The 15,045-nt window shown below is 45.1% G+C and overlaps 1 protein-coding gene across 3 annotated transcripts in view; it reads left to right on the top strand.

The window, feature by feature from the left end:
• ZNF496 (zinc finger protein 496) overlaps positions 1-13,890 on the top strand; it is a 46,005-nt gene extending 32,115 nt beyond the window's left edge. Inside the window, exons 6-9 of one of the 3 annotated variants that reach the window (XM_015472165.3) lie at positions 2,585-2,696; positions 3,197-3,304; positions 4,388-4,501; positions 10,438-13,890. In XM_015472165.3, the coding sequence (XP_015327651.1) occupies positions 2,585-2,696; positions 3,197-3,304; positions 4,388-4,501; positions 10,438-11,195 (1,092 nt within the window). In that variant the 3' untranslated portion in view covers positions 11,196-13,890. Of the gene's footprint in view, positions 1-2,563; positions 2,697-3,196; positions 3,305-4,387; positions 4,502-10,437 lie in introns of all 3 variants that reach the window. The other 2 variants (XM_024994295.2, NM_001205929.1) reach the window with 2 other exon arrangements.
• The last annotated feature ends 1,155 nt before the right edge of the window (positions 13,891-15,045 follow it).

Below are 15,045 nucleotides of genomic sequence, written 5' to 3'. Positions count from 1 at the left end.
CCAATGTGGAAATACTTAATATCAGTCAAAATGTGTGTTCCCATTGCTCCCTCTACACATGTACTCTGGAGACACTCTTACACATGGATGAGGTGACAGATGAAAACTTACAGAGCAATGCTGTCATTTCATGCTGTATTCGTATGTAGTGGGAGTTCGAAAGACATGCACAGAATATTAAACACCAATTCCATAGCTAAGCCTCCTTCTGGGAAGGTTTAGTGGTGGGACCTTCAGTTTTACTTACATCTCTAATGATTTACTAGAAATAGAATTAGTAGATCACAGGGTATCCTTCTGCTACACTCTCTCAAATGTTGTTCAAGTGTTCATTTTTCCTAATTGTGTATAAAGGCCTACTTTTCTACATCCTGAAGTACCTAGGGGAGAATCACACTTTTAATTTTTTCTAATCAATGGATTTTGGCAAAAAAAAAAACACACCAAAATTATAAATAAGTAATTGTAAGCATACACCTATGGTTATATGAGCATAAGACTGTTGAATCTTATTTATATTCAGATGATTGACATTTTAAGGCAATGCATGTTTAGAAAGACTTCTAGGGGCCAATTAGAAAGCTTTAAACCAGCAAATTCCTATCTTGACTTCTTGTCATAGTTACCTATGTAATTCTTCATGATTTTTTTCCTTGAAAGTATAATGCTGTTTCATAATTCAGAAGATGCTTATTGAACCAGTGTTGTTTCTTGGGTGTTGTAGAACAGTTTCTTGCCCTTGGCTCTGTTGACATTTTGGCTAGATAATTCTTTGTCGCGTTGGGCTGTCTTGGGCACCACCACCCAGGGATGTGTTAGGCAGCATCCTTGGCCTCCACCCCCTCGATACCAGTAGCACCCACCCCTCAGTGGTGATAAAAATGTCTCCAGACATTGCCAGATATCCTCTGAGCACAGAATCAGTCCTCCTTGGTTGAGAACCACTGTGCTAAAAACAAAAAAAAAAATTGTACTGATGTCGGAAGATAACTTTTTAGTAGTAGGAGATTCACATTGATGCATGTTGGGAGAAACGTACTGTGGACAAAATGTTAATTTATTGACTCTAGTTGCAGAATTGTATATCCTTCATGTTTATTGTATTACTCTGTTTTCTCTATGCTTAATTTGAAAAAATTAAAAAGTATGTATGTGGCTGGGAGGAAGGGTCCCAAGATACTGGAGGAGATTCACTGAAAACTCTCCTGGGACTCCCCTGGTGGTCCAGTTTTTAAAACTCCATGCTTCTAATGCCGGATACATGGGTTCAACCCCTGTTCAGGCAATTAAAATCCCACATACCACATGGTCAGTAACAGAAAATTAACAAAAATTCTCCTTACCCAGCCATTCCCATGTCCCTTCCTCCTGGCACCTGGCCCCAGGGCAACCGTATGGCAATAACTGGTAATATTTTGAAGTCTTTTCCAATTAAGTGTATAAAGGGCTCTTTTTAAAAACCCCAAATAGAATTTTATTTTAAATGCTTTGTGATTAAAACCCTTTGCAGAAAATATGTGCACGTTAAGCCAATGTATAGTGACATGCTTAGTAGAAATGTACTTATGTATTTCTGTTCTGGAATTAGAAGTTGCAAACAGAAATCTCAACTAGACCAGTAATTGTCCATCTTTCACATTTTACATCTCCCAACTATTCTGTCAAATGATCGAGGTTCCAGATTACTACAAACTGAGTAATTTTTCAGTGACATTTACATTTGCCATTAATCTATTGTTATATCAGTATTTACAGGTAATTTGAGAACCTAACATCATGCTCTAACTGGCAAAGTATTGTAATTCCATATTGTAAAAGACTTATTTTTATGGTCTCTTGATATTATGTGGATGTGCCATCATGTCACAAATCAAAGTTAATTTTTGATACATTCCCATGGTTCATGACACAAAGTATAAGAAAAGTCTCAATATTACACTTATCTGGGAAGTCCTAGCTCACTCTGCAGAAGCAGCCAATGGTCAAGACTTCTAGGTGGGATCTAGACCATCTTTGCACGATGCTTTTTTCATGTAACAATACACCTTGGAGGGCTTCCTACTCAGGACAAATAAGCTCTTATTTTTTTCTAATACTGGTGATTATGCTTTATAGGATATTCTGCAGCATACATAAACAGTCTTCTGTTGAGAATAAATTTAACAATCATCACCAGTGCTGCAGCAGAGGAGCTCATATAGACCTCATGCTGCACATGTGTAGAATAAATTCTAGAACTGGGATCTCTGCATTACATTGATCATTTGAGCACATTCTGCATTTGCCTGCTTAGGGTTGTAGATATGCAGCCTCTCCAGCACTGTGTACGAAGACCTGTCCTACACATCCTTGGCCACTAGTTTGGATTCTGCCAAACCATATACATCTGAGGGTGGATCTCAGGCTAGAACTGGGGAGACTGTGAGCTCTGGAGCAGCCTCTCTGCTTTGTCTTTATCCCAGCTGTATGTGTTGCTAGGGGCTTTGCCTCAGACTCATCTTCCTTCCCACATCCCTCCCCTAGCTTGTGCCTGGATTGAGGTGTACTTGTTCTGTGGTTTCAGAACCGGGTTTCTCCTTTCAAGGATATGATCTTCTGCTTCTCAGAAGAGGACTGGTCCCTTCTAGACCCTGCCCAGACTGGCTTCTACGGAGAGTTCATCATTGGAGAAGACTGTGGGGTCTCACTGCCTCCAAGTAAGACTTAACTCAGCTCTCTCCTGAGACCAGGGACCTGGGGGTCCACATCTTACCTCACTGTCCACCCTAATGGGAGGCACCTGTGCACAGCGGTGCCAAGGCCACTCTGCAGATTAACCATTGCTTGGTGCTATCACATGAAAGTTAGGCTTGTTACCTGTTTTACGTACACAATCAAATATAACTTGTATCCCTTGCATTACTCTTCTTCTATCGTTCTTATTCTGACTCTTTTCATTGCTGGTTTTCTGATAGGCCTGAAAGAGTTATCCCAAGCCCACAACTTCCCCTTTAGTGTCCCCCTCCCCTGCCCTCTCCCTGCTTGCCCTGGTCCTTCCACGTTCCCTGCATGGCCCCTGTTGGTGTTCTTGGTGTGTTGTGTGTCCCTCCAACTTCTCTCTCCTCTACCTGTCTCAGAGTCACAACTGTCCTCCCACCCTGGTTTCCTGTGGGAGCAGAGGCCTGATAAATGCATATCCTTCCCTTTCTGTGAATAGATGATGCAGCTGCTCAGCTGGATCTCTCCCAGGGAGAAGAGAATGAGCCACGTGTTCCAGAGTTGCAGGACTTCCAGGGGAAGGACGTGTCCCAGGTCTCCTACTTGGGTGAGGAATGATACCAGAACTCAGTGGAATGGAAGGCTGCTGCTGGCCAGAGGCAGGCCTGCTCCTTCTGCCACTCCCTGAGCCCTCTATCACCCCTGGACCATGTCTTGGTAGAATGAATCCTGCCCCATCCCTCATTCCTTATGGAAAGGATGTGGTATTTCAGTTTTCCCAGGTGTGGGGATTGCCCTCTTTCAACCAGGACCTAGGATATAATAGGAATATCTTTCTCCTCTGCTGTAAGTAACACCTGGCTTGTGGTAACAACGCAATGACCCCTTTAAAAGTGAGGTCAGATACTCTCCAAAAGTCAGGTAGGAGAAGAGGAGGGCATGCCACCTCTTAGCTGGGCACTGGACACAGTGCCTCTGGGTGCCTCACCTGTCTTCTTCCAGCCACATACTTCAGGAAGTGTAAGGAAACTGAGGCTTGGGGAGGTGCTGGGGTTTGGTTGACATGCCACAGCTCAGAAGCAGCATTTCCCACCCCTCTGCCCCTACCCCCAGCTTTCCATGTCAGCAGAGCTTGTGTTTGTAGCCACTGTGCTTTAATGCCTTAAGATGCCTGCTTCTTCAGGGGAAAAGCTTTGTACCGTGCCAGCAGTACCACCAGGCCTCCTTTCTCTTGGGACTTTGAGCTGGCACAGAGCAGACCAGTATTCCACTCGCCACCCCCACCTGGAACAAGCAGCCAGGGCCTCTGGTGTGCTCAGTTTCCCATCCTGTCTCTGCCCCAGCAGACTGTCCAGACCGTGTTTATGCAGGGTCTGCGTGGAGTACTGGAAATCCCACCACGGAAAGTGAAAATGACAGCGTGGGTGGCAGTTCCTTGTCCGCAGTCAAGTGGACGGGGCAGGACCCAGATCCACGTTCATGCTCTCTAGCTTCAAAACCCACGTTTATGGTGTTGGCCCATTTTGCTGGCAGATTCATTTGCTCATCAGACATTAATTTACTGAGAGACTGTCCTGAGAGAGAGCCCAGGCCTGCTCTTGGATCATAGCCTGACATCTCTTAAGATGCCTTTTCCAGGTAGTGCTGCAGCAGTAGGAAAAATGAATTTTTCATTTTCTTCTCTGGAAAGACTTTCCAAGTCTCCAGCCATTCCAGGTAGAAGAAAGAAGAAAGCGGGATGAGCTGCAGGTGCCAGAGTTCCAGACAAGCCAGCAGACAGTGCTCCCTCAAAGCACCTGCCCAGGTAAAGGAATTCTTAGGAGGGTGTGGGGGTGGGTGCACCTGTGTGTGATGTGTGGCTTGAGTGTGTATATATGTGTGTAGTATGTGGGTGCATGTAGCATGGGGGTATGATGTGTACATGTGCATCCGTGTATGTGTGTGCATGAATGTGGTAATGGCATGTATGCTGTGTGTGTATGTAGTATGTTTGGTGTATTGTGTGTGAGTGTGTACACGTGCAGGGTATGTGGCATGTGTTGTATACATGTGAGCATGCCTGTGGGCATTTATGTATGTGGTACATGTATGTTTATATAATGTCTGCTGTGTTGTGTGTGTGAAATTGTGCATATGTGATATATGTGCATGCATGTGTGTTGTATATGTATATACATCTGTGCTGGTGGTGGTGGGGGTGATGTAGGTTCAGGAATTGAACTTTCTGAAATTTCTGCTGACAGTTACTGAGAGTTCCTGAGGCTGCTTGCCCTAGCTTTGTTTTTCTAGGATCTTTTCCAGCTGACTCCCAATCTGAGGCCTTCCCCTCCATGCCTTTCTCTTGTGGGTTGGTTGAGGCAGGGTGCTGACATAGTGCTTTTGGACACATGGTCTGTGTATTTCTTCTCTGAGCATAAAGACCAGAGTCCCTGGGCAATGTTGCAATTAAAGAACAGGTTAGCAGAATGCTAAAAGGAGGACCACTGGAGAGTGTGCCCAGCAACATTTAGACTCCTGAGTCTCCAGTCCTTACTTAAATCCACTACAGTGACTCATGCACAATTTGATACCTTTTGGAGGCAAGATTTGCGTGATATTCTGGTATTTCCACCTAGTATCATGCAGAGTTCACAGTCATTTGCATTCACCCCCTATCCTGTGTAGACTAAAGGGATTTTCTGTTTTTGTAAATCTACAGCAGATCTAGGTTGACAGTACTCCCTCCCCACAAACTTTGATGCCCTGGTTTTCTGAGGAGCCTGCTTCTGCGTGCCGAGGGTGATCGTCCCTGTGTGGCTTATTCCCAGTTCAGCTTGATTCTCAGGATGAAGTTTGAATCCTCTCTGCTTCTGCCTGCTCACAGGAAGTCTCAGCCCTGGCAGCATACTTACAGAATGTGGATTTTCATTACCACAGGGGAGTTTTTACTCTCCCATTGCTGAGCTCTGATACCAAATCTATTTTGAAATGGCAAGAAGCTAAGGGTTGCTATCTATCTAAGATCAGTGAGATGATAGATTGCAGAGAATAGGCATCGTTTTTATTTTGGTAGTTCTTCCCACACTTCCTCACAGCAGGTGAAGGGTCTGCATAGCCACATCCACGCTCAACAAAGGATCCTTCCAACCAGTTCCATTTGTGTCAGTCCAACCACACATTATAATGCTACCACTGAGACTGAATATCTTGTTTATTGTGTTTTTTCTGTGAATTGCCTAGTGAATACTCTTTGGTCCTTTTCTTTTTTCTTCATTTTTGCCCTTCCCCCTTCACATTTGGTAAGCTCTGTGTCTTTATGTCCCAAGCACTGCACCAGTATAAGGTCTTTATGTGATTATATTCATGTATCTTTATGCACCTTCTGAGATAAATACCATCTTAGTCAGCACAGGCTACTAGATCAGAATACCAAAGAGATATGTTCTGTTAAACAGTATAAATATATTTCTCACAGTTCTGGAGATTGAGAAATCGGAGATCAGGTCAGCAGCAGATTCAGTGTGTGGTGAGGACTCTCTTCCTGGCTTTTAGTTGGCTTCCTTCTCCCTAATGTGCTCACATGACCTTTCCTTGGTACACAGAACTCTTGTCTCCTCTTCTTATAAAAGTACTAATCCTATCACAAAAGTCCCACCTTCAAAATCTCATATAAACCTAATTACCTTCCAAAGACCCCACTTTACATACCATCACATTGGGAATTAGTGCTTCAGCATAGAAATTTTGGAAAGACACAAATCCTTGGCCCATAGTATCAGACTGAGGATCTGAACCCATGTGATTAGGCTCCAGACCCCATGCTCTTTATTCCATATCTGCTTGCCTTTTCCGTGAATTGCCTCCTAAGTGCATGCGTGCGTTCTCAGTCACTTCAGTTATGTCCGACTCTTTGCGACACCATGGACTGTAGCTTGCCAGGCTCCTCTGCCCGTGGGATTCTCCAGGCAAGAATACTGGTGTGGGTTGTCATGCCCTCCTTTAGGGGATCATCCCAACCCAGGATGCATCTCCTGTGTCTCCTGCATTGCAGGTAGATTCTTTACTGCAGAGCCACTGGGGAAACCCTGTTCTAATTATTTGTACATAATTCTTACTACTTTTTAACTTTATGTGTCTTTTAGCACATAATTTTTAAATTTTATTTATTTATTTATTTTTGACTGTACTGAGTCTTTATTGCTGCTTGCCAGTTTTCTCTCGTTACAGTGAGCAGGGGCTACTCATCATTGTGGTACATGGGCTTCTCATTGCGGTAGCCTTTCTTGTTGTGGAGCATGGGCTCTAGGCACTCAGGCTTCAGTAGCTGTGGCGCATGGGATTAGCTACCCTGTGACAACATGGCTCTTTCTAAAGAAGGGGTCAAACCTGTGTCCCCCACATTAGCAGGCGGATTCTTAGCCACTGGACTACCAGGGAAGTCTGCACAGAAATGTTCTTTTAAAAAACATTTTAAATATGTAAATACAATTATTCATCTCTTTTTTTGTGTATCTTGCTTAAGAAAGCCTCCCCATCCTAACGTTATAAGGATATATTTGTTACGGTGTCTTTATTTACTTATTTTTTTACATATAGCTTCCTATCCTCCTGCTTCTCTCCTTAGCACCTCCAGCTGACAGGGAATGATTTATTCCCAAGCCACAGCTTACCCTTCTTGAGGAGTTAGCCATCAACCTGGTCATGAGCTTTTTGTTCTTGAAAATACAAAGCAGCCTTTGTTCCTTGGCCTTGGAAGAGCATAGTCATAATCTTAGTACATACCCCTACCCCCATCCCCAGTTAAGCACAGTTCCCCTGAACCTTGGGCTATTTTACCTCTGTTTTAAATTTTTCTCCTGTAAGATAGAGATAATAGTCAAGTCTACCTTATGGGGTTATTGTTGAAGATTGATACAATACAAGTAAAAGCACTTATAACCAGTAACTTTTCCCTGTTTTCTCTACTGTTATCCTAACAGTTTAGCTTCTCTCTTGCCCTGCACCTTCCCCCAATCACCCATAATATTATCTCAGTGCTGAGCTGAGACATCCCTAATGTTACTTTTTCTCTGCAGTGTTATGGACACACCTCTGTAAGTCTCATCTCATCTACTAGAAATTCTTTACACTGTTGTGTCAATGGCACACAGCAACATTATTGTTGAATTATTTTCCCCTTTTTAGAAACTTTGCATCCATTTTTAGTCACTTCATCTGGTTTCAGGGGGCTGTCATCCCATATGTGGGCTTCCCAGGTGGCACTGGTGATAAGGAAACCATCTGCCAATGCAGGAGACCTAAGGCACACAGGTTCGATCCCTGGGTTTAGGAGATCCCCTGAAGGAGGACATGGCAACCCACTGCAGTATTCTTGCCTGAAAAATCACGTGGACAGAGGAGCCTGGTGGGCTACAGTCCACAGTGTTGCAAAGAGTCAGACACTACTGAAATGACTTAGCACATATGCATGAATCCCATATGTACTACATTAGTCTCCTAGGAATGATATAATGAAGTACTGCAGACTGGGAGGCTCAAACAACAGAAACTGATTTTCTCAACATTGTGGAGGTTTAGAAGATTGAGATCAAGTTTTCAGTAGAGAGGTTTCTCCTACGGCCTCTCTTCTTGGCTTGCAGACAGCTGTCCTCTCCCTGCGTCTTCGCATGGTCATCTCTCTGCATGTCTATGTCCTAATCTCTTCTTCCAAGAGGTCTCTTGCATATCATCTCTTGAAAGATCTTATCTCCAACTATAGTCACATTCTTGATTACTGGGGGTTAAGACTTCATCATGTATTTTTAGGAGGGTGCAATTCAGCCTGTAATACTTCACCCTCTGTTCCCCCATAATCCATACTTGTTCCCGTTCACTCTCTGTTCTCCCATAATTCATACTTCTCATATATAAAATACATCCATTCTATCCCAACATCCCTTAATCTCTTCCAGCATCAGCTCTAAATCCATAACTTAATCTAAATATCATCTAAGAAGAAAGACTGATGGTTCCCAGGAAAGTCTGAATCCTAACAGGGCAAATTCCATTAGATGTTAGGGTTTGAGATTCATCTTTGGCTCAGTGCTTTGTCCATCCCATGTGCCTGTGGATGCAGTGGCAGCTCTGTCAACCTCTGAACTGCCTTTGGGGCTGTCTTCCTTTTCTTTCAAGGATAATCCATGTTTGCATCCAGATAGCTCTATTAGTTTATTTTAGAAGTTTGATAGAGGTAGTAGTGTTAGTTGCTCAGTCTTGTCCAACTCTTTGACATCATGGACTGCCTTTGACATCTGAAAGCCTTCCTTTAGTTCATCCTCTTTCCTTTTTATTCCAAGATGGATATTCTCAGAAACACTGTTGGTCGCCCATGAAATTGACAAGGATCCAGGCCATCGGACAAGAGGGTCCTCTACAGACCATTCCTGGATTATCTCATCTCCACTCTTGGCTTCTTAGATGGTCGATAGGATCCGTGGTTGTCCTGCCACATGCTTGGTATTCTCTCCAGAACGTACTTTCTCATTTTTTGCAGAATAGATAGACTGAAAATTTTCTAAATCTTCAAGTCTTTCCTTCCTACTCCCCCATTTCACATTGTACCCAGTCCCCTCACACTTGTGCTCTGATGTATGGGTAAATACCCGCATAGACTCTTCCACTGCCCAGTGTCTCTCCTGCTTGCTATGGTATTGGGTGTTCCTGCTAGGTTCTGTCCAGTTTCACCTGCCCTCACTTCCCTAAGCTGCCACAACTCTCCTTCTTCTAGCAGTTAAGTCCAGAATAACCATATGCCTATTATTGTCTCAAAGGACCTGGCACCACTATCCCCCACCCCTGTTTTAGACCTGAGCCCCTCATTTCACAAAAATGAGGAAACAACTGTAAGGAAAGCTGTGTAATGGTCTCTGGGCTGCAGGCAAGGACCTCATATCAGGGTCCCCACTGCCCACCCAGCTCCTCCCCACAGTACATCTTTCCAACATCACAGACTCAAGATCCATTGAGCCAGCTTTAGTTAGTTTATAAAGTCCAGTGCATCTTTATGCATTACCGCTAGTGGCTGTTGGTTGGCCTCTGATATGATACAGAGAGGGAGAGATGACCTTGAGTAATCTGGAGCCTTTGAAAAGCCCTACCATCACAGCAGGGCTCAATATCACTAGCCCTGAGCCCTTAAGCATGTGACCTGAGTTTGCCTATGTTTATAATGGCAAGTAGTACATTATTGGCTTGTGTCCAGGATCAAATGGCCTTGTGCATGTCAGAAGTCTTGAACAGCCCCTAGGGAATTTAAGTGCCTAAAATATGGTAGCTGGCAGCCTCCTGTCACTGTTTATAGAATACAGGACCCTTCTCTGTCTTAAGGCTTTTAATGCACCCTGACAATTTTTCCCTTGTCTGATTAAGAAAGGTAGAGTTAAATAATGTGTAAATGGTCAAGGCTTACACAGATAGATACAGTCTTAAAGCTTGGAGGGATCTCAGTGGCTAGAAAAGAAACGAATAAAAGGACTGGATCTGGGGATTTAGGAGAAAAAGGTAGGGAAGTGAGAGAAGAAAGAGGTATGCAGAATGGGTTAGCAGTGTGGCCCATGCTAAGGGATTCCTTCTCACAAGGCATACCACAGAGATAGCTGCAGGGGAAGATTCCTTACAAAAATGTGGGTTTCTGGACCAACGCAGAACCTTCTTGGGTAGGGTTTGCAGGGGCTCGGATGTGGCCTGGGCAGCATCACTGATCACCTTGTTGCTTTCTGGTAGTGGGAGGTGATGCACCATTCCCCGAGAATAGCCTGGATGAGGAGGTGACAATCGAGATTGTGCTGTCCAGCTCTGGAGATGAGGACTCCCAGCTTGGCCCCTACTGCACAGACGAGCCGCGGAGCCCCACAGAGAAGCAGCACAGCCTCCCCATCTCCCACCGGAGCGGCATTGAGGCAGCGGGTGAGGTGCAGACCTCCTCTAAAAAGTCCTACGTGTGCCCTAACTGTGGCAAAATCTTCCGCTGGAGGGTCAACTTCATCCGACACCTGCGGAGCCGCAGAGAGCAGGAGAAGCCACACGAGTGCTCGGTGTGCGGGGAGCTGTTCAGTGACAGCGAGGACCTAGATGGGCACCTGGAGACCCACGAGGTCCAGAAACCTTTTAGGTGCGGTGCTTGTGGGAAGAGCTTCCGCCTCAACTCCCACCTGCTCTCACACAGGCGGATACACTTGCAGCCAGACGGACTAGAGTTAGTGAAGAAGAAAGAACAGGAGGCGTCAGGGACCACGGGTGGGGATTCCGACGACCTGCTGACAAAGGGCAAGGCCAAGCTGCGCTGCCAGTGCTGTGATTGCGGGAAGGTGTTCCAGCGGCCTGAGCACCTGGCCCGGCACCGCAGTAACATTCACATGGACAAGTCCCAGCCCTTTCAGTGCAGGTACTGCGTCAAAAGCTTTTCCCAGAACTCTGACCTCCTCCGCCACCAGCGCCTGCACATGAAGCGCCGGTCCAAGCAGGCTCTGAACTCCTACTGAGTCGGGGGCTTAGCACACATTTTTGCGTGCAGCTCCAGCGTGGGTAGAGTGTATCCCACTTGTGCTTGGTACTGACTGGTTTCAGACTCCCCCAGGACAGAGACCACGTCCTCCTGACCTTTAACTCTCAGGTAGAAACGAGATAGTGGCCAGTTAAGTATTTGCTCTGTCTCTGCTGTGCCGAAAACCAGGAGAGTGTGTCAGCACCAGCTTTGACTTGCCCGGTGTTTCGGGTCTAAGAGAACCCTGTTCAGTGCTTCCCACCTGGTGAAGGGACTGGGGTACCCCCTACCACAGGAAACCTTTGAGGGGTCTGTCCCTTGCCAGCTTGCAGTGTACTCCCTTCCTGCCCTGTCTGAATTCCTACCCCATCCTGACGTCTGGAGGTAATTTCTTCCTACCTGACAGCAGGAAGCTGCAGGTGGGGTGATAGGTTAGGAGGAAGACAGTAAGGTGGGGCTGGACCTGTTGGCACAAGGGCAGCAGGGCCAAGCACACCAAGCCATGTCACGTCATCAGAAGTCTGTGTCCCAGGCACCATCTGGTCCATAAGAACACCTCAGAATGATCAGATGGCCCTTCCAGGCTCAGAAGCCTTTGTGGGGGACTTTATAGCTTGCCAAAGGGAAGTCTTTCTTTTATGGTGGTGACTGGTTATTGGGAATTGTGAGCTCATTCATGGCAAAGCCCACGTTAAAGCCCACATTTTAATTTGTTTGTTGGCACACACTACAAAGAAAGTGTCCTTTCTTTGTACCTTGAAGGTCCTTGGTATACTCGGTTGTGGGATAGAAGTGACTGCACCATCATTTGAAAGGCGCTTAACTTTCCCTTCCCCATTGTGTCATGTCTAGGAAAGGAGAGCTCACTCAGGTCCCGTAAAGGAGAGCTCAGGTCCCATGAATGAGAAGTTCTTGTGTCTGGATGAGCTGAGCAGGAGAAACATAACTTTTGGTGAAGTCATTCTATATATATATTAACTTCGTGTGCCAGTTGTATTAATTCCTTAAGGCTGCTGTAACAAAGTTAAAAGCTGGGTGGCTCAGAACAACAGAAATTCATCATTTCAGTTCTGGAGGCCTGGAGTCCAAGATCAAGGTGTCAGCAAGGTTGGATTCTTGTAAAGGAAGGATCTGTTCCTTGCCTCTCCTTTAGCTTCAGTGATTGCTGACAATTGTTGATGTTCTTTGTCTTGTTGAAGCATCACCCCATCTTCTCTGTCTTTACATGGTGTTCCTGTGTATGTGTCTGTCTCCAAATTTCCCCTTTTTGTAAAGATACCAGTCATATGGAGTAGGGCCTGCCCTACTGATTCCAGACTGTTCCCATCTTAATTATATCTGCAATGACCCTATTTCCAAATAAGTTCACATTCTGAGGTACTGGGGTTAGGACTTCAATATGAATTTGGGGGATGGGAAGACAATTTAACCCACAATACTAGATAATCCTGAGGTTCTGCTGATATTTCTCATTCTCAAATGAATTAGTACAAAGTTGATTTAGCTTACTCTGAGTTCCATTGGAAGCAGAACTCAGATTCAAGATTCTGTTCCCAGAGTTGGGGATCCTCTGCAGGATAGCCTTTAAAGTTCGTAGCCTGGGGTTCTGGACTGGGAGTGACACTGGTAGTGAAGCCTCAAGCAATGAAAACCATCGTCTTGATCCTGAAAGACTGGCCAGGTTGGCTCAGCTCAGTGATGAAAAAGCATGGAAGCTGTGGTGTATCGATGACTGACTCAGAAAGCCGGCCACCAGGCCTGTGTTTTATATTTATATGTCAGGTCCCATTAGCAGGCAGTAAGGCCGGGCAAATGAATGCAAGACCCTTTGCTCTTTGTCACTTCATTACCACATCAAGAGATAACAAAGCCAATGGAATAGTAACAGTTTTACAGTTATGAGTTCTGTGCCTGTGTAGATGCATCTATATACCCAGGAACAGTAAATACAATAAAATAATTTGGTTATACCCTGAACAAGAAATAAACTATTGGGGCTCTTTGTTTTCTAAATAGTTTCCCTCTTGGGTTGACCTTGCCAGAAAAGGGGAAAATATGTATCTTGAAGGACAAGGGAAGAGAAAATTTCAAATAGAGGCCAGATTCTGTGTACATTTGCCCTACCCACGTATGCACTCTTGCCCAACAGTCCCATTAAGGGAGGAAGTTATGAACTCACCCACTTTAGATATTTGTATAAAAGAAGAAAACTGGTCTATTTAGTATATTTTATCTGTAAAATCAGATCATAAGTAAGAAAGACAAAAGGGGGTGTAACAGAATTGAAACCCATGGGGAGGCTATATATCTTATCAGTACCCACCAGATATTGTGAGGGAGTATCAAATTCACTGACTCAGACCTGACCAGGGTACCTAGCTAATCAGAAGTTCACCTTCCCCCTGGATTCAGAAGCCCCTCTGGATGGTGCAGCTCAAATCCTAGGTTCTTCCCATGCAGAGGAACCATTGGGTTCTGGAAAAAGCTTCTCCAGAAGATAGAACCGACTCACTTCATCCTTCCTCCCCTCCCTTCCTGGGTGGCTGGGCAGACAGATGAACTGTGTGTGTACCTTCCCGTGGATGTGCAGACCCCACATCCAAAAAGTATCTGTCCTCCCCCTTCCTCTGATCCCTTGGCATTGTTCCCATAAATTCACAGGTGCAAAATAAAAATTTGACTTGCTGAATTAATATTCGTGTTTGACTTTTCAATTAAAACAGTATGAGTAGCACAGCTGAGAGAGCTCATCAGTTGGCCTGACAAAGAGAACTTGAGGGCTCCCTGGTGTCTCAGTGGTAGAGTCCGCCTGCCAATGCAGGAGTCTCGGGTTCAGTCTCTGATCTGGATGATCCCACATGCCACAGCGCAACTAAGCCTGTGCACCACAACCACTGAGCCTGTGCTCTGGAGCCCGTGCTCCACAGTAAGAGAAGCCACCGTAATGAGAACCCTGAGCGCCACAACTAGAGAGCAGTCCCTGCTCGCCACAGCTAGAGAAGGCCTATACAAAGCAAGGAAAACCAGCACAGTGAAATAAATATAAGTTTTAGAAAAGAACTTGAAGTGGGAGGATGCTGAAAATAGCCCTTCTGGATGTCAGACATCACCTTATAAAACTTTTAGGCCTCAGATAGGTAGTTCTGGTCACCTGATCTGATTACCTCTCTTTTTAGAAGAGAGAGGAAGTAATGACTTACTTTTTTTTTAATGTTTTGTTTATATATATATATTTGACTGTACCAGGTCTTAGTTGTGGTATGTGGGGTTTTTCTGGCATGCAGGATCTTTAGTTGCTACATGTAAACTCTTAGTTGTGGCATGTGGGATCAAACCTGGGCCATGGAATCTTAGCCATTGGACCACTAGGGAAATCCCAGTAACCAGGAGCAGGATTAGGATACACTCCTGATCGCACCATAGCTGTTAGCTGTTTCACCCAACTTCAGCCATTTTCATACAACCTCTCCTAACCTCTTGCCCCAGCTGGGAAAAACCAAGATTAAGCCAATGGTGGAAAGGTCCCTTGCTAATAAGTTGTCAACTACAAATTGGCACTTGCCAAGAGCATTGCCAGTGACTGAACAAGAGGATCTGCCTCTGCGGACATTGAACCCTGTGCCGCTGCAGCTGTTGACCTTCAACACCCCGAGGGAGTTCAGGATGGAATGGAGGCACTTTGTGCTCCAGGGAATCTCGTGGAACCAGGTCTTCAGATAGTTTTTCAGGAACTGATTTCATGATCCCAACCCTTGCATCTATTCATATCTTGAAAAGCACTAAATCACTAAATGATGCCATCAGCTCCTCATGACTGGCAGAAAGACTTTCATAAAGTGAACATTTCA

Source organism: Bos taurus, chromosome 7 (assembly GCF_002263795.3).
Source record: "Bos taurus isolate L1 Dominette 01449 registration number 42190680 breed Hereford chromosome 7, ARS-UCD2.0, whole genome shotgun sequence".
Classification (NCBI taxonomy): domain Eukaryota; kingdom Metazoa; phylum Chordata; class Mammalia; order Artiodactyla; family Bovidae; genus Bos; species Bos taurus.
Note: the sequence above shows the minus strand (reverse complement) of the source record. Positions and strands in the feature narration are given on the sequence as shown.